This window comes from Fusarium vanettenii, assembly GCF_000151355.1.
Source record: "Fusarium vanettenii 77-13-4 chromosome 6 genomic scaffold NECHAsca_53_chr6_3_0, whole genome shotgun sequence".
In the NCBI taxonomy this organism is placed as follows: Eukaryota; Fungi; Ascomycota; class Sordariomycetes; order Hypocreales; family Nectriaceae; genus Fusarium; species Fusarium vanettenii.
The window spans coordinates 97,691-117,545 of record NW_003315836.1 but is presented as its reverse complement, the minus strand read 5'-3'; the positions used below and the strand labels follow the sequence as shown (position 1 = coordinate 117,545).

The following is a 19,855-nucleotide window of genomic DNA, read 5'->3' as shown; positions in this document are numbered from 1 at the left end:
GATTAACTGATGGAGGAGATGGATGACGATATCAAGATGGGTGGGAGTATTTACAAGAAAAGGATGGACTATAGACATCATAACCCAAAAGTTACCTTGAGTTTTCAAGGCCAATACATATTCAAGGCTTGAAGCCGACTAAGCAATCTGGTATATACGCCGTGCATTGAGGTATCATTCGTCCTTGTCCTTCTCATCCTCGTCCTTCTTGTCAGTCTCATTCTCACATGCGTCTTTCTCCTCCTTCTCCTCCTCCTTCTTCTCCTCATTCTTCTCCTTCTTTTGCTTCTTAGTCTCTCTCTCCTCACCTTGCTCTCTCAAAATCCTCCTCACCTCCATCAACTCCAACCCCAGCAAATTCTGCCCCCAACTCTCCCTCGCAGCCTCCGCATCAGCCGCCTTGAACCCAATCCCCCAAATCCTATCAAACGGACTCGCCTCAACAATCTCTCTCTCTCCCGTGCTTAGCAGCATCTCACGCAGCGACCCCTCAATGGGCTCATACTTACGCTTAACCGCGCTCTTACCCTTGGCGGGCGTACCCTTCTGAAACCCCTCCTCGGAGACGGCATTTGTAAACTTGAGCAGGTTGCCGCGGCGCACAATCTCGCGGCGGTGCGCGTTCCAGGTGGCCTCGTCAAAGTTGGAGACCTTGCGGCCTAAGGACTTTACCTCGCGGGGGTGTCCAGCGCGGAGGATCTGCAGGGCGACTTTTTCGTCGTTGAAGAGGAGGGCTTTGTGATGCATCATGTAGCTTGACCTTGGTCAACCATGATATTTCACTCGCAGCCTTTTTATCAAATTGTACTTACTGCTCGGCTGTCTTGTACGTCTTCTTTTCATCTCCGTCATCGCGAAAGGGACAGTAGTACCACTGCGAGAGGTATCCCGAGACAGGATCCGTCTCACGCCAAAAGTACAAGGGGTTTGACGAAGAAGAGCTTTCAGCCATTTTGCCCGATGCAAGTGATGAAAGATGATGATGATTTCAAAGAAGTCTGGACAATCTCCCAGCTGTCTTATAAGTGTTCAGCTGTATATTCATGGCTTGCGCTGTCAGCCTTACAGGGGGTGGAACTTGTTAGTGCAGGGGCTGAGTCCTCGCCGTTGACTCACGGACGGGGCGGGCTGGGGTTGGCGTCTTTGGTAGGTTGGGGTTTGTTTTCTGCCTGGACTCTTTCAGCCAGTGTCTCGGATGATGCCTGTTGAAGCATGGACCGTGAACTCGAAGATTGGGGTTGCGGGTATTCGAGATTGGCTTGGCACTAGGTGTTTTAATACCAGTGTCTCTTCAAGTTAACCATACCTGAACTGGCAGTCACTCGTGGTGATAGAATATCAATTGCGGAATTAGAAAGCTCATCTGGGATCAGGAACAGGCAGAAGCTGTAGATGGCCATTGAAGCAGGCAGCAAAAAATGAAACTGGAGTGTTACACAAGACATAAGCTTTCAGAACACTACATAAAAAAAATGGAGACTGAGGGATTTGAACCCCCGACCTTCTGCAGAAGCGAAGATGCAAAGCAGACGTGATTCCCCTACACCAAATCCCCGGTTGCTTATCATCGTTCGACTTAAACTTGTTGATGAGTGCTTGCTTCGCGGGCAGGAACCAACCCTACACCTTCGACGAGATCCTTTTTTTCTAGTTTGAGTTTCACGTATGACAATAGAGAGAGCTTTCTTAAGCTCCGAGATAATTCTACTATAAGTTCACTTGAAATCGCTTAGAAAGACTGCTTGGTAAAGATCGATGTAACTTGGTATAAGTGAAAGCCAACACGCAGCTCGCTGGTCTGTGAAGAGCACTCAGACGGCTCAACAGTTTCATTGTAACGAACCCATGTATGATTAATTGTATGATTCGGAGAAGATAGTTCTGGCTTGATGTATTTGGTCTTGTCGTCGCGGGGGAAATAATAGTTCTAGATTTGTATCTATAGCTTAATAGTCTATCCACGTCGATCTGTTCTCGTCCATGATGGAACTTCTCTCCTATACCATTTATTATACGCCCTAAGTAAATACCTTTCCAAACCATCATAATCCGACGATCGTCATGTTCCGCTCACCGACCCCGGGAGCCGATTGATCGAAGCACCTAGAAACATTGCGCAGCATGCAGATGCAGGCTCGTGCGAATAGACGGCCAGGTATTGGTGAATCCGACGCCAACTGCCGGCATCCGACATGGAGGGGCCGGAATCATGTGGGCACAAGCCGAGGAGCGCTGAAGCTCCAAGGCACGAGGTAAGGAGTAGACATATCGATGAGCAGGCAGTGAATAATTGACAGACATCTGAGTGCTTAAGTTAGAAGAGAGGACGAGTGGATGTCTATCAACTGTGACTTGTTGGTCCAAAAGCCGAAGCTACCAAAGCTTTGACCAGCACAAGGAATACATCAACAGCCACTGAATAAACCAACAAGATCTACTAATGTAGAACGAATTGATCTCTCAAATAAACCAATCCTCTGAAATTCCGACTGTGTGCATACAGTAAGCTTATCAATCAGTGTCCTTTACCGACACACACCTCGCACTTCCGGCCGAGACTCCCCCGCGTCGGAAGCCTTTCCCCTGTACTTTTTGTCAGAGTGGGGGAAGAAGTCCAGAGAAAGGTGTGGTCGGGGACTTCGGAATCTCAAACCTCAACCATTACACTCCAACGTCAACAACATCAATCGATACTCTCTGTTTCACACGAGGCATCGCATACCTTCAGACCTGCCATGGACCACGTCGAGCGCCAGATGGCTCAACAAGCCGCCCAAGACCTCAGCCTGTAAGCAATCCTCTGTCCTTTCTCTCCCCCCTCTAGCTAATCCAATTCTCCAGCTCATCCCTCGCCACGCCCCTCAACCTCATCCTTCTTTCCGCCGTCCTCTATACAGCTTACGCCCTGCTGCGCCCATCCCCGCCTCCCTCTCTCCCACGCGACGCCCCCTCCACCGTATTCCGCACATACACGCCGCACACATTGCTGCCCTTTAACGGCGAGGATGACAAGCCTGTGTACCTGGCTGTTCGGGGCCGCGTCTTTGATGTGACGCGCGGGCGCAACTTTTACGGCCCTGGAGGACCTTACAGCAACTTTGCAGGCCGTGATGCGAGCCGTGGTCTCGCATGCGGAAGCTTTGATGAGGATATGCTGACAAAGGACCTGGATGGACCTCTCGACAAGCTCGAGGGCTTGGATGGCGAGCAGATGGAGGCGCTACAAGGCTGGGAGGAGAGATTCCTGGAAAAGTACGATGTGGTCGGACGTTTGATGTCTGTCGCCGACGCCGAGAAGGCTTAAGAGGAAGCAATCATGTAGTAGAGACGCAAGCAGCAATCATATCTTCAACAAAAAACCCGGCAGTGAACCGCATTCCTTCATTACTATAACAAAGCAGATATTTCCCCTCTGGCGCATGGGCTCTATCCCGACAGGTCGTCTTACCCAGAAAAAAAAAAGTGTAAACAAGTAGTAGAAAATATTCAGAATCCACGCAACCAAACTCCGTGCAATGCCTCCTATACACTTTGTGCGTGGATGTACACACGCGACTCCCGAAGCAGACAGGTACTATATATCTTTAAAAGAAAAAAGTAGAGGCTAGTTCGCCAAGAGTAAGAGGAGGGGGAAAAAAAGGGAAAAAGAAAGAGTTGCTTCGTCAGCTTGAATCATACATTTGCACTCGACATTTCTAGAATCGTCGCTGCTTTGCGTACTAGGGCCGCCGTCTTGGCTATGATGCGTTGGGCGCTCCTCCAGTCTCCCGTCTCAATTGTGTCGCGGATGGCGGGGAAGAAGGCCGAGTCATAAGCCGACCAAGCTTGTGGTCCAAAGACGACGTGCCTGAACTGTGTGCGGTTGGGGATCTACATAGGTTAGCAGAGTTTCTTGATCAAGGGGATCTCATCACTTACACCACCGCCTAGTTCTAGGTCCAGAAGCGTCGTCTCAAAGTAGGCCATCTTGTTGTTGTACATCAACCGGGCGTTGCCAATATCGTTGGCCTCCCAGCCTCCGTTACCCAGGACCTCGCGGTCCCAGTCCATCTCCCACTTCTCAAAGCTGGCAGCGTTATTTTGGACGAGTGTGACGGCGTCCTTGAGCTCCTTGAAAGAGACTGACTTTGGCTGATTTTGCTGGCCTGCCCACTTTTCCAGGTCCGCTACCCACTGTCCCAGCTTCTGGCCATACCACGCCATATCGAAGGGCAGGATGGGACGATCAGCAATATCGAGGATGAGAAGGCCCATTAGTTGAGCCATGACACCGTGATACCTGAAATCGGGATCAATCACGCTCTCCACCAGGTCGAACTTGTCGTAGCTCGTGTGATAGGGGTATGCGCCGCCCTCGAATCCAATGTCCAGAGAGCTGGTGCCCGCGATATCCTGGAAAGCCACGTAATCGCTTCCCGCGCCTAGGCCCTCCATCTCGGCACCGCTCTGATCCCAGATTTTTCGCAGGGTGTCGTTGGTTTGAGGATCAATGACACGGGCGAGGGCGTGGAGGACAGACTTCCTGAACACAGGAGATCCCGATGCGCGGAATTTGTCGCCCGCAACAACCGTATCAAGGTTGATATACGCAAAGGCGTTGTCTCGCAGGTTGTCCAGATTTCTCTCGACATACTCGGTCGATCCAATAAGGTTGTACTCTTCAGCATCCCAAGACATGAACTCGATGGTTCTCAGGGGTCGCCATCCTCTTTGGACGAGATCGCCAAAGATTCGAGCCATCTCAATCATGACTGCCGTGCCCGAGTGAGGGTCAGTGGCTCCGAAAGCCCAGGAATCGCGGTGGTTGCCGATGATGATGGACTTGGACGTCTGCTCCATGCCGTTGATGCGACCATAAACGTTCCAGATAGGCTGCTTCTCTTCCTCGTCCTGGATGTTCTTCAGACGAACAATTGGTGACTTGTCATCACCCGTCCACCACTCAATCTCTGAAACACCGCCTTGCCATTTCTCGGGCACCTTTTCGCCGTGCCCCTTGAGGTGTTCCAGCAGCACCTTGGCGTCTCTCCACGCCAGGGGAAGACTGGGAATGTGGACCAAGCCAGGAGAGTCCTCTGGCTTCATCCTTGGTGAACTCTCCTTGCTCTCCCATCCAGGCGTCAAGACGTCACCAACGACCCAACTCATGAGACTCACAGATCCTCTCTGAACGGCGTCTTCGGGCATCCACGGGCCATTAGGTGCGACAGTGCCCTTCTTGAAACCGTCGTCTCCTGGGTCGCTATAAATGATGCAGCCTGCAAAACCAGCCATCTCGGCGGCCTTGACCTTGAGAGCTCGATCCTGCTGAGTTCCGCCATATCGGACAAGTGCGATAGCACCCTTGGTGTTGATACCCTTCTCTTTTAGCACCTTAAAGTCCTCCCTTGATCCGTAATTGGCGTAGATCAGAGGTCCCTTGACGTCGCCTGACTTGGAGTGTCCGTGGAAAGCATATGTCTGTCGTCCCGCTGTTTCGCCACCAACCTCCTCTTCTTCCAACTTGGCCGTCCAAATGGCCTTCTTACTATCCTTGCTGTCCATAATCTGCACTGCCCGACCATCCTTTTTGGGGTAGTTGATGTAGACATGGTACTCGTCCATAGACACCTCGTCGAGCATCGCCCGGCTGAACATACTCTGAACGTCCATGGCCGTCGCGTAATCACCTTCAGTGCCGGCGATATGGGCGTAATTGGAAAAGTGCTGCACAGAGGCGCGCATCCTTAGGGGATCGACAGTGCGTAGAATGTATTTTCGTAGATCATCCGGGTTGTAGCGGAAACCACCTCCCAGGCGATCTGATAGACCACCAAACATGTCGCTGGCGAATAGGAGATAGAAGAACCCGACGACGATGGTAATGGCGAGACTGCGCACGCAAAACAGGATAATTGCGGTCTTGTCAATCTTGGGCCAGTTAAACCTCCTTGTCTCGGTCTGCGTCTCCTCACCTTCGCCTGTGGCGGCTTCGGTATCATCTGTGGAAGCGGCCGGCGCATCGGGTCGTTGGGGGAGGGTTATTCGCAATCGGGGTAACCTTGGCCGCCAAGACCACTTCCACCGCGGCAGAGTCAGATATGAGCCTATTCGTTTCCCCCACTGGGAGCCCCGTGATCGATCGGGTTCCTCAATGTCCATCTCCTGCATCTCGCGCCGCACTTGAGCGGCCTCATCATCGCTGTCGCTGTCGCTGGCCCATAGGCTGTCCTCGTCATCAGTTTCCACTGTCGGCGGCCGGTAGCCGTCGGGTCTGCGGGAGGAGCCAGCGCCGCTCGAAGACTGAAGCAGACCTTGCGATTCTGCCTCAGTAGCATTCCGCTCGTTGGTCGGCGACCTGGGGGCGGGAGCCCAGTCGTCGGGATCATAGTGGCTCCCACTGGCTACAGCCTGGTCGTAGGTGGGAGGTATGGGATCGTAGAAGGGAGCCTTCTCGGAAGGCATGTTGAAGGCGTTGGAGCGCTACGGCGCCCTCGGTTCTTTTCAAGTTCGGAAGAGGATCGATTCGGGTGTCACAAGAGACGGGGGATAAGCGAGAAATCCATCCGCTGATGGATGGATGGATAGATGGATTCAGATAAAGGAGTGGGCGATTCGGATCGTGTTGGAGCAGTCTAGAGGCGACGTACAGATAAGAAATGAGCGTCAGGAAGGAAAGACAAGAGACAAACTCGGACGCCAGGATCGCATCGCCAAAGTCCGCAAGCCAAGAGCCCAGGAATACGCGATTAGAGTGCCTGACGTTGCGTACGGGCAAAAAGTTGAGCAGGTCAAATACGAGGGCGTGGATGCGACGGGGATGATGGCGAAGCACTGGAGTGTCCACGTAAGGGACCGGAGCCCACTATAACCCGCCGGTTAGTACGGAGGAACGGCCTTGGAGCTGGTGACTCTGGGGAGGAGAGCAGTGGCTGAGTGAGATGATCCGGCTTGGCAGAAGACGTTGGACGTCCAAGAAGCAGACCAGGGAATGTAGCAAATTCTCAATTCTTTTTTCATTCTGGTATCTAATTCATCAATCCCTTATCCTCTGAAACCCTCGTGATACTCGCCTTCGAGAGGCATCCAACGACGCCTGTCTCCTTCTCCTGAACCCGCCCGTGCACGCCACGCCAGGATTACCCCACAAAAGCTGGGATAAGGAGACACGCTAACTCGGAGAGGGAGGTGATGAACAAAGCAACTTGGAGCAACTCTACAGACAGAAATGATGGCACAAATCGGCAGTTGGCAGTTGGTTAATCAATCCCGGTAAACTAAACGTTTGAATCATGGAAATCGGCACGAGACCATCTTGACTGTTCCTCCTCACCATTCTCAGCCGCACCTAATATCAACATTACCCCTGAACTTTGCATCCAGCCAAGCAACGCCTCACTCGATAGGTAAGCAACAACAACAATCTCGCCGGCATGCCATCAATTTTCGGGCCAAGTGTACAGAGTACATATATACAACTACCTGCTCCCTCCTCGATCCACGCAGGCCAAGCATTATCTATCGCTATGACTTCACGTCCCATTCTCTTTCCACCTTCTACTACTACTGCGTCATGTCTTAGTTGGGGTACAGCACAATGCCCTCGTACTGTCGACTGCGGATATTCTCCAAGGTCTGGTGGAAGTGTCTCCGGCTGTTCTCGACTGAAGCCGAGTCCTGCTGGTTGCCTGCCAGGTTGGAATGGATAAGCTCGATGAGTCCATTGAGATACTTGGTTGTCACCTAACCGTATTAGCAGCTGCTCGAGATTTGCGTTCAAAGTACTTACCGATTCATTTTGCTGGTCAAAGTAATACACATAACGATCCAGGATCTCAACAAACAGTTCGATCGACGTTGCCGTCTCCATGCATGAGTCGGCCACTCGGAGAGCTCGCTGGAGGCACTCCAACACTCGCTTGCCATCACGGTAAAGCTAAACATGTTAGTTATGTGTACCATACTTTCTGGGACCCTACATACCTCGGTCTCCTCCGTCTCGCCGTTCGAAGTGATGGGAGTCGCCCACCACAGATGACTCGCCAAGTACACGGCTCTGCACTGATCAGGCTTGCGGAGAAGCTTGCTTCCGTGCTGCGCACACTTGGTGATGAGCGTGTCGTAGTTTTCCTTGCCAAAGTTTCGGGTCTGGTGAAGGGCAGTAGCAATTACACAGACCGCCTGGAACTGCGCCTTTGAGTCCGAGATAGCCTCTTCGTACACTGTAAAGGCTTGGGCAAAGAACTCGTAAGCCACCTCTTCGAAACCAGCCATGTCTGCTGTCTGACCAGCCGAGCAAAACAAGCGCAGCGCCATCTCAGCAGCCCCAGCGTTGTTGACGCGCGTGTACAGGGTGCTCAAAGCAGAGTGCATAAACTTGAATAAGGCGTTGCTCTGGGTCTCCCAGTTATCGTCAAAGTGTTCCCGCAGCTTGAATCTTCTCGCCAACTTCATGCACGCCGTCATGAGTGGTGGCGTGGTCGTGCGGATGCGCTCGTTACCTTCCGAGTATGCCTTCCTAGTCATCTGGAGGAGCTTGAACTGGGTGTCGTTATCCTCAGCATCTAGCAAATGCACTATCCGCGCGAGCCATCCTTGCTCCTCCATCGTCTCGTCTGTCTCAACAGGACGTCGCTGCGCAACGCCGGGGTATCCTTGAGGGGCCTGAGATCCCTCCTTAATAAGCACCTTTAGTACCTCGAGCACATTCTCGAGCTGAGCCGTGGTCGAGATCTTGGTCTGGTCCTTGAGCAACGTGCGAGCGACACCGCCGGCGACGGCACGGCGGGTGGGGTATGATTGCGACTGAAACAGAGGAACATAGGTGGGAAGGGACAAAGCAGTAAAGATGGAAACATATCGATCGATGGGGGCTTGCAGCAGGGCAAGCAGGCTCTGTTGAGCCGGGGGCGAGTGAAGATCGGCATTGTTGATGTTCTCCCGCACCTTGGTTGCCGCGTATGCCAGGATCTGATCCACGTAGTCTAGTCTGTCGGGATAGATGTTGAGCGCAAGGTTGCAAAGCGATACAAGTAGGGCAATAATGTCGGGAACGGCCAGATGCTGAGCGTCGACCAGGTTCTTGACCTGGGCGAAGAATACTTCGTAAAGCTGCACGCTGTCGGTGATCGATTCCTGGCCGTTAACAGCGGTAGTTTCTGTCTCTGCAACTGAGAGTGCTGACTCGGCGAGTGTACTAGAATCGTCGGCGCTGGTCTCCCCAGCGGTCTCTTCAGGGGTCTCATCTGAGGCTTTAGCAGCAGGCTCAGCTTCAGACTCGGCCTCTGCCTCACCCTCAACCTCGGTCTTGGATGACTCGCCAGCCTCCTCGGTCTTTCCGGCCTCTTCAGAAGACTTGGACTCTGTCGGAGCAGCTGGAGGAGTCTCCTTCTGGAGGCTGACCCTTTCCAAAAGCTTTGTCAGTGCCTCGGCCTCAACCTTAGCCCTATCGTCCGACTTGTCATCTGGACCGTCGCGCTCGGCATATTCAGATAGCCGGTCCATGAGACCAATGACGATGGACTTGACATTAACATGAGGGTTGAGGCGCGAGACGGCGCCGAGAAATTGGTCCAAGGTGTGTAGGTGGAACTCGTCTGGGAAAACTTGCGTAATCACCTCGAGAAGATATTCCTGGGCGAGAACGTCCCGACATTGAACCACCTGCTCCAGAAGGGGCGCCAGAATGCTGGTCTTGTAGGTCTCGAGGTCGACAAGTTGGCTCAAGCGTACTATGTTGCTGCCAACTAGAAGCTGTAGCTCCTTTCGTTCCCGAACCCTCTGCTCGCGCTCTCTCGAGTGACCCTGGTGCTGCAGCCGGACCCATAGCTTGTTCATCTCGACGAAATTTGTGAGCACAAAGTTGATAGAATCGCTGAGGTTACCCTCAGGGCCGTCACCCTCAGTCGTCGGCAGGAAGTCCCTCGCTTGACCTGACAGATAGTACCGGAGGAAGAGGCCGCGAATGGGATGCTGAACACCTCGGCTCATGTCCATCATGTCTTTCATGAGCTCCTTGACGGGCGCATCCTCGATGGCCATGTAGGCCGTGCCGACTGTAATCATAAGATACAATCGTGGAATGATATTGCCAGCGTATTGAACAAGTTCGTACAGGTCGGCGAGATGGTTAACCGGATGGTTTTCGCGAAGGTGAACCGACAAGTAGCGCAAAGCGTCAAAAACGGCCATGTATAGTTCGTAGTACTGCTTGGGGCCGAGACTGCTGGTGCGAAGCTCGGAAACGAGAGTCGAGCTATGCCCATTAGCGACTTTCTAGGGGATTGAGACGGGCAGCTCGGTTGTCGACCTACCAGCACTTGAGGGCATCCATGAGCTTCCCGGGTGTGTCGAGACATTTGCGCATCAGCGACGTTTGCTGTCGCACCGCAACGAGGGCATCCTCAAGCAGACGGGCCTGGTCTTCGGGGGGAGCTGGCGTGGCCATCTTGTAGAGCTATTGCAGCGGGGTAGCTTGGAGCAGGTCGGAAGAAGCCAGGCTCCTAGCAAGTCATGAACTTGCGACAATGAGAAGCACAATGGCGAGGGAGATGGCGGCGATGTTGGGATCGAACGGAGGCGCCGGGTTGTCGTCGATGGGTAAGTGCGCGCGAACAAGGCGCTGGGCGATGACGATACGGGGGAGGCTGAGATAATGAGTTGGGCCTAGCTCGCTGATGGACAGCACTGTACCTGCACGTCTTTAGGCGGCAGGGGCTGCTCCCAGCCACACGACGACGGGGCGGGAGCTTCAATTTGTTGGCGCAGGGTCCTATCACGTGATTGAATGCGGGTGCCTGAGTGCTGAGGCGTGTGGGTTCACTTCCATGTTGATTCGGTTCACCGAATGGAACGGGCGCAGGAGAACAAAAGTGGTGAGAGCTTCATAGCCGAAAATGAGATATCAAATTTCACTCAAAACATATCTACTCGAGTCGTTCCATTCTTTTTACCATCTTTTTTCTCATTAATTCATAAAGATGTCATTACAATGATAGGCTGCGACAGATTACCCGATGCGCCAATGTCAGTTACGACCGTTCGTACTTGCCCTACCACTTGATGCAACCCAACTCCTCGCGTTCTGTCTTTACCGCGCCTCGTTTTCGACAATCTGACTTCCCCTCAACTCCTCTGCTTAACACGACTCAATTCAGCTTGTCAGACATCCGTTCCGTTGACAGTTCTTCGACCGCCCAAAAGAACCCGTACCGCAATACTTTGCTTTTCCAACTCGCGCAGGAATACCCAAATCATCTCGCAGGAAATCCACCAGCGACGTCTCAATCGACGCCGAGAACGCAGCTAGGACCAGCATCATGTTCGACTGAGGGTGCGGCAGGTGGTGAATATCCGCAACAATCTCCACCTCCTTGATCGTCTTGACAGACGCCAGCTCTCGCGCCCACTCGAGGCTGTCGTGTCTAGTCGTATACAACAGCCTAAAGTCGGAAACAGTCAGATTCTGCGGTCCATCCCATGGCCCTCTTGGCCGGGCACCTTCGATGACGAGTGTCAGCTTATCCAAGCCCTGGGAGTCTCGGAGAAAGCGACAGACTGAAGACCAGTCATATGAGTCTGGCTCAACAGTATTGGTTGGGCTGCGCTTGTAGAGACTGATCTCTCGAACTAAGTCTCTAGTGCGTGGTGTCTTATCAGCGAGGAAAGGCACCACGGCCTCCAGGTCCTCGCCAAAGTGGAAGGCGTGTCTTGTGTACAGAAAATGGGACGCCTCTTCCCGGATTTTTCTGTTGATGTGCATGACCGCCGTGTGCATCGCTCGATCGGTTTCGCCGTCAGCGCAGTATGTTGTTTCGTATGACATCTTGGCAAACGACCGCTCCACGATGTGGTAGGCGGACCTTTGACACTTTGAGCGGCGAGCCTGATACTCGCACTTCGATTGATTCCGGATCGCGATATCTCTGTTTCCGCCATTGTCGAGTAGGTATTCGTATATCAGCATGCGAATTTCCGGAGGGATTCGCATGAGCATGGGCTCCTCAGTAGCCATGGTGGTTCAGGTCGGCTCGCCACAACCAGGACAAAGGCAAAGACAACAGGATCCCAGAAATTCTTGGACTGGGAGGGATGCTCGTTTTGAGGACAGCTGAAAATTGGTGGCCTCAATGATTGGGCCAGCGAATGGCGTCGATGAGTTGCTACCACAATGACGGATGATGACGGGCAAGGCAAGGGGTCTCGCGTCAGACGCCACTAGTTGTCAAAAGAGCAAGTTTGCGCAAAGATATGGAGGTTGGGCAGGAGACAGCATGTCCCTCGACGCGGGCGGAGGCTGGACACTTATTTATGTGTACAGTCCAGCAGCGCAAGCCGATCAGCAATGTTGAGCCAAACGAGGCTTCAGGGTGGTCCATCAAGGTGCCCACTCCCCGGACCTTGAACAACTAGGCCGAAGCTCGGCTTTGTCGAACCATCCATTCAAGACGGGACCAAACCGTCAAGCCTCATCGCAGCCCAGCTAGGTCTTTGTAGGTAGTCGGCTCTTGGTACATATTCTGCGGATGCGGATGGTGGGTGTGAATCGGCGCTGGAACACCGTCCCGGCGCATCAAGACCCCGAAAACCGTCTATGCACAATCAGCCGTTCCAATTACAGAGCGCTTATAGGTGAAGGAAACCCATCCACCCCGGTGACAGGCCTCCCCGTCCTTGACCGACAGCCCATGGGGGTCACCTTGCTTCCTCCGCCTTCGCTGACTCGACCGACCCGTCATCCTCACCGCTGACCCCACGGTCCCACGGTCTGGGTAACGTCTCGTTTGCTATCGCATAGGGTAGTTGGCTCTCCTGACATGGCCTGCGATCTTATGATCCAGGGTGGGTTAGCTAAAGAGGTTTCTTTCGCTTCAGTTTCTGTTAGTAGTGATGTTGCAAGGTCAACAACTGCCTGCCAACTGCTGCCCAATAGAGGTATCGAGAGGTGCGGTTGCGGCTGCGCAAAGATTGGCTATCCACTGACTGGAATAGACTGTGACCCTGCCGATCATCCATCGTGCCCTTGCTGCTTGCAACCCAATTCTGTACGGCATCGCAGAGGGTCCCACTAGCATGCAACTTTGACCCAAAACTCGGAATGACGAGACGGGACTGGAACAACATCTTTGTTACAGTCGGATGTTGACGGACCAGCCATCATCCGAGTTGCAGCGGACGCTAATGAAGAGACGGGGCTAGAGAAGCTGCAGCATTTATCTTGCCTTATCCGAGCACGCAAGCTTCGAACTTTGACTAGAACGGGACGACTCTTTCACTTTGAGTTGGAGATGGCGCGTCTCTCGCGCTTCGAGAGACCAAAGTAATAAGGGAATTGGCCCCATCAGCGAAGGGAAATACCGGAGGCTCGATTCCTATCTGCTGGCAAAAGGCCTTTTCCCTTGGTCAAAGAATGGAACCTCTTAGCCATTGGCCTTGTCATGATCACGAAACTATCAGCAAGAGATCCATGTCATGCTTGTTTGCGGTTACTCTTCAGGGATCCTCGTTCGGAAACTCTCGCGACCACACCTTGATCACTCCGGGATGCTGTGCTACGGATCCATCAGATTTCTCCTGTGACTTGACTGCGTGAGGAGCGCATCGTGAGCCGCAAATCGCGAGCCGCAAGCGTTGCGCTGCAACCAGCCTCCACCGGGTTGCATATCGAATTGATGATACCTTATCACACAGCGGGCGCCACCCTGCTGCGATATGTCCGTTCCTTGGGCTGAAGAGGCTGCCGTCTTACATTAGCGCCCACTCTTGGCCCCGTTCATCTGCGGCATTGCGCGGTGACACGGCGTGCTAAAGGTGAAGGGCAGAAGGCATTGCACATGGACCGGGTTGCCATCAACACCAACAAACAGGCGAGCTAGTGGGGAATCAATCGACTCTGGACCCTCGCTACATCCTTTTCACCATCCAGGGGGAGATGATGGTGGCACGTCTTGACGACCATGTCTTATTCGCTGGGCGTAAATCAGCCATATCAGCGACTCTGCCGAGACACGTGGGACGATGGTACATGGACGATCCGCAAGGCAATCAATCATCTCACCTTGAAGCCCAAAATGTCGAATTCGTCAGTGCGTCGTCGGTCGGCAGGCGGACATGCACATTGACCTTGACCAGCAGAATTCGACGCTTGGTAAGGATTCCCTTTCTCACCGCGGGCCGCGGGTGGGGGTAGACGTCTGCCGGAGGGCTCAAGGTGAGGGAGGATATTCAAGAGAGAGGTCGAACAAGAAAGACCAATCCTGGATGGATATGTCCCTTCTCCATGCGCTCGCCAAAGCGCCTTACGATCTTGGAGTCCCCGGATTGACTCCAGCATCTCTTAAGGCTAAATGTCAAAGGCGACAGATTTGCTCGGGGGAAATCTGGGAATCTCGGCCAAAATAGCGGACACCTCGCTCGGTGTCTGTCCTCTCATTGTCGCTGCTGCTGATCATTCTTCTAGAAAGCCGCGTGGGATGTTCAGGGATGATGATCCCTACTAGCGTCCATGCACGCGTGGTGGCACCGGAATATCTCATGATGACCTTGAGCCGCTTCTTGATTCAGTCACCACATGCGATAACGTCTTTGTTTTATCTCGTCCGCGTACAGTTACAGTGCCGTTCCGAGACATTCCTCTCTGATGGCCCCCCCAGGTCCCGCAGCGACCTTACTGGCTTGCTAGTCGGAACTATGCCGAGACCATTCTATATCCGCGACGTTGGTGTGTCATCCCGCGATGCCTCAGTTCATCATCGACGCATTCGTCTCTACTGTATGCTGCCTCACCTCACCGCCGCTGGGAAATGTTGAAGGGCCACCACGGAGCCGTTTCTCAGCCGACAGGGGTGTGATCAAGCCATCCGTGACGCGCTTGTGCAATCGGAGAGGTTCCGAGAATCGGGAGTTGGCGAGCGGCTGAGCCTGTTTGGCGCTGAGGTCTAGCATAGCGACGTTACTGCAGGGGTCCCTGCCGGTGACGGGCTGGCCCGGCGTGTCCTTGAGCTCGGGATAGCTTCTGTTGCCGTCTAGATGATTGATGGCACTTGGTTGATTAGATCTAATGGTGCACCTTGATCAAGCCTCATGACGCGCTTACCATTGAGGAGGGTTGCTTTGTATTTCTGAGCTAGCTTAAGATCAGGCGCCGCTGCCATTCATAAGAAGAGGAGGACCCCGGCGCTGAGTGAGAAAGAGACCATCTGGTTTGACTGTTGGGTGGGAGATCACGGGGGTTGGCTCACCATGTTGCATCCGTGGTGGCATTGCCAAGGGCAGAATACTCTCCCAACTCTCGTTTGCTGGCTATGTGGGCAGATATTACTATGTAGGCCAGGGGCTGCCAACTCGAACTCCCTAACAAGGTCGGGACCGTCTACAGAGTGAGTACGTGGATAAGATACTTTGTGGGCACACTGCATAAGGGGGGGTAGGAATATTCTGGCCCAGTTGGGCATGCATACGCGCTGCACTATCGAAAGTAGGTCTTGCCTTCACTCCTGGCTACACTCATGCCTCGAGAGGAGCGGTGTCTGTGTAGTTTCCAAACGTGGGATCTCGCCCTCCCTCAACCCCGGCCTCGAGCACAAGTCTTCTCAGCTCCTGCTCCTCCCCCTTGCTCACCGTCACTCGCGACGCTCCCACGTTCTCCTCGAGATACTTGATCCTTTTGGTGCCGGGGATCACAAACACGCGTGGGCTCTGCTCCAGCAGCCAGGCGAGGACGAGTTGCGAGGAGGTGTGCCCCTTTTTCTTCGCCAGCTCGTTGAACTTGTCCACGATGACGAGGTTCTTGCGGAAGTTTTCCCCTTGGAACCGAGCCAGGTTCTTTCTGAAGTCTCCCTCCTCAAAGTCGTCGACTGAGCGGTACCTGCCCGTCAAGATGCCTCGTCCAAGGGGTGAGTAGGCAAAGACGGACACGTCTAGCTCCTCGCACGTCTTGAGGAGGTGTGTCCCCGAGGGGCCCTCAATGTCAAGCGTCCAGGGGTTGTACTCGACCTGCACGGCCGAGATGGGATGTACTGCGTTGGCACGGCGGAGCGTCGTGGACGAGACCTCTGAGAGACCCAGATACTTGACCTTGCCCTCCCTATTCGTTGTTAGCCCCCCTTTCTGCTGAATACTGCTTTAGGTCAACTCACTCTACCAGTTGCTTCATGGCCTCGACCGTCTTCTCGATAGGCACATCCTCCCTCGCTCGATGCATGTAGTAAAGATCAATGTATTCAACACCGAGCCGCTTCAGACTTCTGCCAATACATTCCCTCACATACTCAGGCGACGAATCAGTCACGAAGTTGCCATCAACCAGTTTGAGCCCAAACTTGGACGCAAGAAAGATGTCCTCGCGGCGCTCAGGGTGCAGCTTGAACCACTTGCCGATGAGGTCCTCGCTGTCAGCATAGGCATCGGCAGTGTCCCAGTTGGTGCAGCCCAGCTCCCAGGCGCGATCGAGGACCTTGAGACGCTCCTCATCTGATCTGAGGGTCGTTAGTGAGGGAGTGTTGATGTCGTCTTGGGGTTTACACACTCAGTGGCACCGTAGCCGATGCTGATACCCATGAGACCAAAGCCTACAGCTGGGATCTTGGGTCCATTCTTGCCGAGTTGACGGAGGGGAAGTTGAGCAGGAGGAGCCATGATGTTTTGTAGACCAAGTGAAGCTTAAAGATGTAGATTTCGGAGTTATGGTGTAAGTGCCAGTTGAAGATGTCTGTCTGTTCTGTCTGCTCCAAACAATCCCTCAACGAAGTTCTCCAAGCTCCTCTTTATACTTTTCCCCTCTCCAATTATACCTCCGCCATTCATCCAAATTTCCGTCAAAACATTCTGTCTTCCGGTGTCAATCCGTAGTCCGGACCTTCAACCCGGCCGAAAGACCCCGTTGTCTCCGGCGCTTCGGCCATCGTGCATGAATGACTAAGCTCGGCACTCGGCCGACTAACCACGTCTGGCAACAGACCTCGAGGTTTTGCGGGAAAGGGTCTCGAACAAGGTTTTTACGAGGTGAGGGATGATGGCAAGATTGTGTGTTGGGCCAATTGATAGGGGAGGACGGAGAAAAGTGTAAAGTCCGAGGTGGTTGTTGAACAGTTGCATAACGTTGATGCTTGGATATTCAGGACAAAACCAACGTCATAGAAACGAGCATAGCAACAAATTAAAAGGCAATAGTTCTTTTCCAATGCAAGGTATCTCGCCCCAAAACTATGAAAAACGCTGCTACCATTACTCAACCCCTCATCGTCTATTTCGTCTTTCGTCGCGCCTTGAACGTCTTGAGGGGATCCCGTTTCCTGGACCCGACCTTGAATCCCCGACCCTTCTTCCCCTTGACCTTGCGGTCCTTTCTCATGGCCACGAAACCTATGTCCTTTGTCAAGGCCTGCTTGCCGTCCTTGGGGAGGAGGTATTCGGGCACGTGCTTCAGGTGAGCCTGCTGTCTGGCGGTTCTGAGTTCTCCGTCATGACGAAGGTGTGTGAGTTCGGTAGGATTCTCCTCAAAGTACCTGGTATTGTTTGTCAGTACAAGTAGTTATAAATCGGACATCAGATGTAGACATACCGCTTCAGCTTTTCACTCTTGAGTAGCTCCTGTCTCAGCTCCCTCGTTCTCGCCTCTCGGATAGCAACCTTGGTAACGGCACGCAGGGCATCGTTCATTCGGTATCGGAAAGGATCAACCTGTTCCATGTTGAAGTTGTAAGGCTTCACCTCCTTGCCTCGCTTTGCCTGTTGCCTGATGATCTTGGCCATGACCTTCTCATCCTTCTCGGCAGTTGGTGTTGAGGTGGGTACGTGTTTTCGGTAGAGCTCCTTGGGGACAACAAAGGATAGGGCCATGCCGGTCTGTCCAGCTCGGGCTGTACGTCCTATCCTGTGTGTGTATGATGATGCTGTGGTGGGAAGATCAAAGTTGATGACTGCCGACACCTTCTTGAAGTCAACACCTATCGTCTGTGTTAGTAGATGATCTGATATGCCTCGAAAGATGGACTGGCGAGTCCTTTGAGTAGTGGATGAATCGCATACCTCTTGATACACCATACTCCTTGTCACCCTTGGATTTCTTGGCCTTCTTCTTTGGTCGTTTCGCCTCTACTTCAGCATCGTCATCTCCCTCAGCCTTCTCCTTGGCCTCCTCTCCCTCAGCAACCTCGTCGTCACCCAGCATATCGTTCTTCTCGTCAGCGGCGATAATAATGTCGTACACATTTCGGTTGAACTCCTCCACAACGTGCACTCGCGAGTTCAGGGGAAGCTCCGAGTTGAGAATACAGCTTCGAATTCCGAACTGCTCAAAGAAGAGCTTTAATCGGTAGCATCGGTCAATGTCACTGACAAAGATGATGCATTTGCCCTTGATGAGTCGGAGCTTGAAGATGACATAGGCCAGAAGGAACTTTTCGTCTTCACCACATCTGTAGACTGTTAGCAATGGTGTCGCATATGCAGGAAACCACTGTGCACGTACTTGGCGACAAACTGAGTGATGCCCTCGCCTTCAGCCTCCTTCTCCTTCAGGTCCAGCAATGTCGGGTCGCGTCGGAAGATTCCCTTGAGCGTATCAACCTCATCGGTGAGGGTCGCACTCATCATCATAACCTGAACACCCTTGGGAACGGATCGTGAGAGGTTCTCCAAGTCCTCACTGTATCCGTAAGAAAGGACAAGATCCGCCTCGTCGAGGACCAGATGTGTGAGCTTATCGAGCGAGAGGGCGGATGAGTTGACATTGTGCCAGGCGGTCGCGGGAGTCGAAATGACAATATCGGGAGAGTTGGAGAGGAGAGCGCGCTGGACGGCGTTGGAGACCTTGTCGGTCAACTTGACGGTGCTGATATCTTTGGCGCAGAAGCTGGCGAACTGTTCGATGGCCTTGAAGACTTGGTCGGCAAGCTCGCGAGTCGGTACGAGGATGAGAGCGGATGTGAAGGCAGTAGAATCGGTCTGCAAGAACAATGGTTAGTGAACTGTAGGATCCCCGGCTTGAATGGTACATACAGTCTTGCGCTTCAGGATGCTCGACAGCAGAGGCAAGACATAGGCGGCAGTCTTTCCAGAACCGCAATCAGCCTTTGCGAGAACATCCTGACCATTAAGAGCAAGCGGAATGGCCTTGCGCTGCACAAGAGTAGGCTTGGCAAACTTTTGCTGCGCGACGGCCTGGAGAAGTCTAGGATCAAGACCAAGATCAGCAAAGGAAGTCTCTTCCTCTTGCTGCTGCTGAGCAGGCTTTTCGACCTGTGTCTCGGTGGGCTTCTCGGCGGCTTTCGACTCTTCAGCCTGATCGCGCTTTCTCTTTGTGGCTCCCATCTTTGAATTCGAGGGTGTCGAGATTGTCGTGAGGAGATGGTGGAGGAATTGTCGATTTCTCAGCGAGACCTCGATAATCTTTCTTGGGTCTCGGTGCTCCTTCCTCCAAATTTCCAACTGACTGAGGGGCAGCTCTGGGCGGATCATTACGTGATTGGCTTGTCACAAATGCACCTAACCTTTTACGGCGTAGTCTACAAGCCTCGGAAAAACTCACTGGCCTTCATGAACTTTTTTTTTCTTATCGGTCTTATCGGTTTAAAAAAGCCTGCCTGCGAACAATACGGGTCGCGACTGGGAATAGCTTCATTTTTCTCCTGACACTTGATGTTTTCCAGCTCGGACAGCAAAAATGTGAGTTTCACTCTATGTGACTAAATCTATCCAGTATTTATTAAGGGGGTGATAAGTCCATTATCTTTCAATGAGTTCTACCTCAAGTGTCGGTGGACTATATCTACTGCCGTCTAGGTACGATACAGTCAAGTCTATCACCGAATGTTAATAAGCGAGCAAGGCTTGCTTTCACAAGGCACTCTCAATTCAAAATTTCACATTCAATGGA

General features: G+C 52.9%; 8 protein-coding genes across 8 annotated transcripts; 1 reads left to right on the top strand and 7 right to left on the bottom strand.

Moving 5' to 3' along the window:
• Positions 1-300: 300 nt before the first annotated feature.
• NECHADRAFT_29138 (uncharacterized protein) lies at positions 301-943 on the bottom strand (the record flags this gene model as incomplete). The annotated part of the gene is made up of 2 exons (XM_003041024.1): positions 301-754; positions 813-943. Coding segments are annotated over 2 exons (585 nt in total), but the record flags the coding sequence as incomplete, so codon positions are not given.
• Positions 944-2,735: 1,792 nt separating this feature from the next.
• NECHADRAFT_94182 (uncharacterized protein) lies at positions 2,736-3,304 on the top strand (the record flags this gene model as incomplete). Its single annotated transcript, XM_003041053.1, has 2 exons — positions 2,736-2,788; positions 2,842-3,304. 2 exons carry the CDS (start codon positions 2,736-2,738, stop codon positions 3,302-3,304), a joined length of 516 nt encoding a protein of 171 aa, XP_003041099.1.
• A 58-nt stretch (positions 3,305-3,362) lies between these two features.
• On the bottom strand, positions 3,363-6,444 carry NECHADRAFT_104651 (uncharacterized protein; the record flags this gene model as incomplete). The annotated part of the gene is made up of 2 exons (XM_003041023.1): positions 3,363-3,870; positions 3,919-6,444. 2 exons carry the CDS (start codon positions 6,442-6,444, stop codon positions 3,673-3,675), a joined length of 2,724 nt encoding a protein of 907 aa, XP_003041069.1. The 3' UTR covers positions 3,363-3,672.
• Positions 6,445-7,402: 958 nt separating this feature from the next.
• NECHADRAFT_61666 (uncharacterized protein) lies at positions 7,403-10,426 on the bottom strand (the record flags this gene model as incomplete). The annotated part of the gene is made up of 4 exons (XM_003041022.1): positions 7,403-7,722; positions 7,769-7,915; positions 7,963-10,234; positions 10,293-10,426. The coding sequence occupies 4 exons, from the start codon at positions 10,424-10,426 to the stop codon at positions 7,558-7,560; spliced, it is 2,718 nt and encodes a 905-aa protein (XP_003041068.1). The 3' UTR covers positions 7,403-7,557.
• Positions 10,427-10,929: 503 nt separating this feature from the next.
• NECHADRAFT_100780 (uncharacterized protein) lies at positions 10,930-12,226 on the bottom strand. Its single transcript, XM_003041021.1, has one exon. It carries the CDS (start codon positions 11,990-11,992, stop codon positions 11,132-11,134), a length of 861 nt encoding a protein of 286 aa, XP_003041067.1. The 5' UTR covers positions 11,993-12,226; the 3' UTR covers positions 10,930-11,131.
• A 2,492-nt stretch (positions 12,227-14,718) lies between these two features.
• On the bottom strand, positions 14,719-15,131 carry NECHADRAFT_81333 (uncharacterized protein; the record flags this gene model as incomplete). The annotated part of the gene is made up of 2 exons (XM_003041020.1): positions 14,719-15,002; positions 15,074-15,131. The coding sequence occupies 2 exons, from the start codon at positions 15,129-15,131 to the stop codon at positions 14,719-14,721; spliced, it is 342 nt and encodes a 113-aa protein (XP_003041066.1).
• Positions 15,132-15,483: 352 nt separating this feature from the next.
• NECHADRAFT_42670 (uncharacterized protein) lies at positions 15,484-16,614 on the bottom strand (the record flags this gene model as incomplete). The annotated part of the gene is made up of 3 exons (XM_003041019.1): positions 15,484-16,063; positions 16,116-16,454; positions 16,505-16,614. 3 exons carry the CDS (start codon positions 16,612-16,614, stop codon positions 15,484-15,486), a joined length of 1,029 nt encoding a protein of 342 aa, XP_003041065.1.
• Positions 16,615-17,221: 607 nt separating this feature from the next.
• NECHADRAFT_42779 (uncharacterized protein) lies at positions 17,222-19,290 on the bottom strand (the record flags this gene model as incomplete). The annotated part of the gene is made up of 5 exons (XM_003041018.1): positions 17,222-17,483; positions 17,540-17,924; positions 18,007-18,395; positions 18,449-18,924; positions 18,979-19,290. The coding sequence occupies 5 exons, from the start codon at positions 19,288-19,290 to the stop codon at positions 17,222-17,224; spliced, it is 1,824 nt and encodes a 607-aa protein (XP_003041064.1).
• Between the last annotated feature and the right edge of the window lie 565 nt (positions 19,291-19,855).

Coding starts and splice junctions, on each gene's coding strand:
- NECHADRAFT_100780 (XM_003041021.1), bottom strand. CDS start 11,992: ATGGCTACTGAGGAGCCCATGCTCATGCGAATCCCTCCGGAAATTCGC.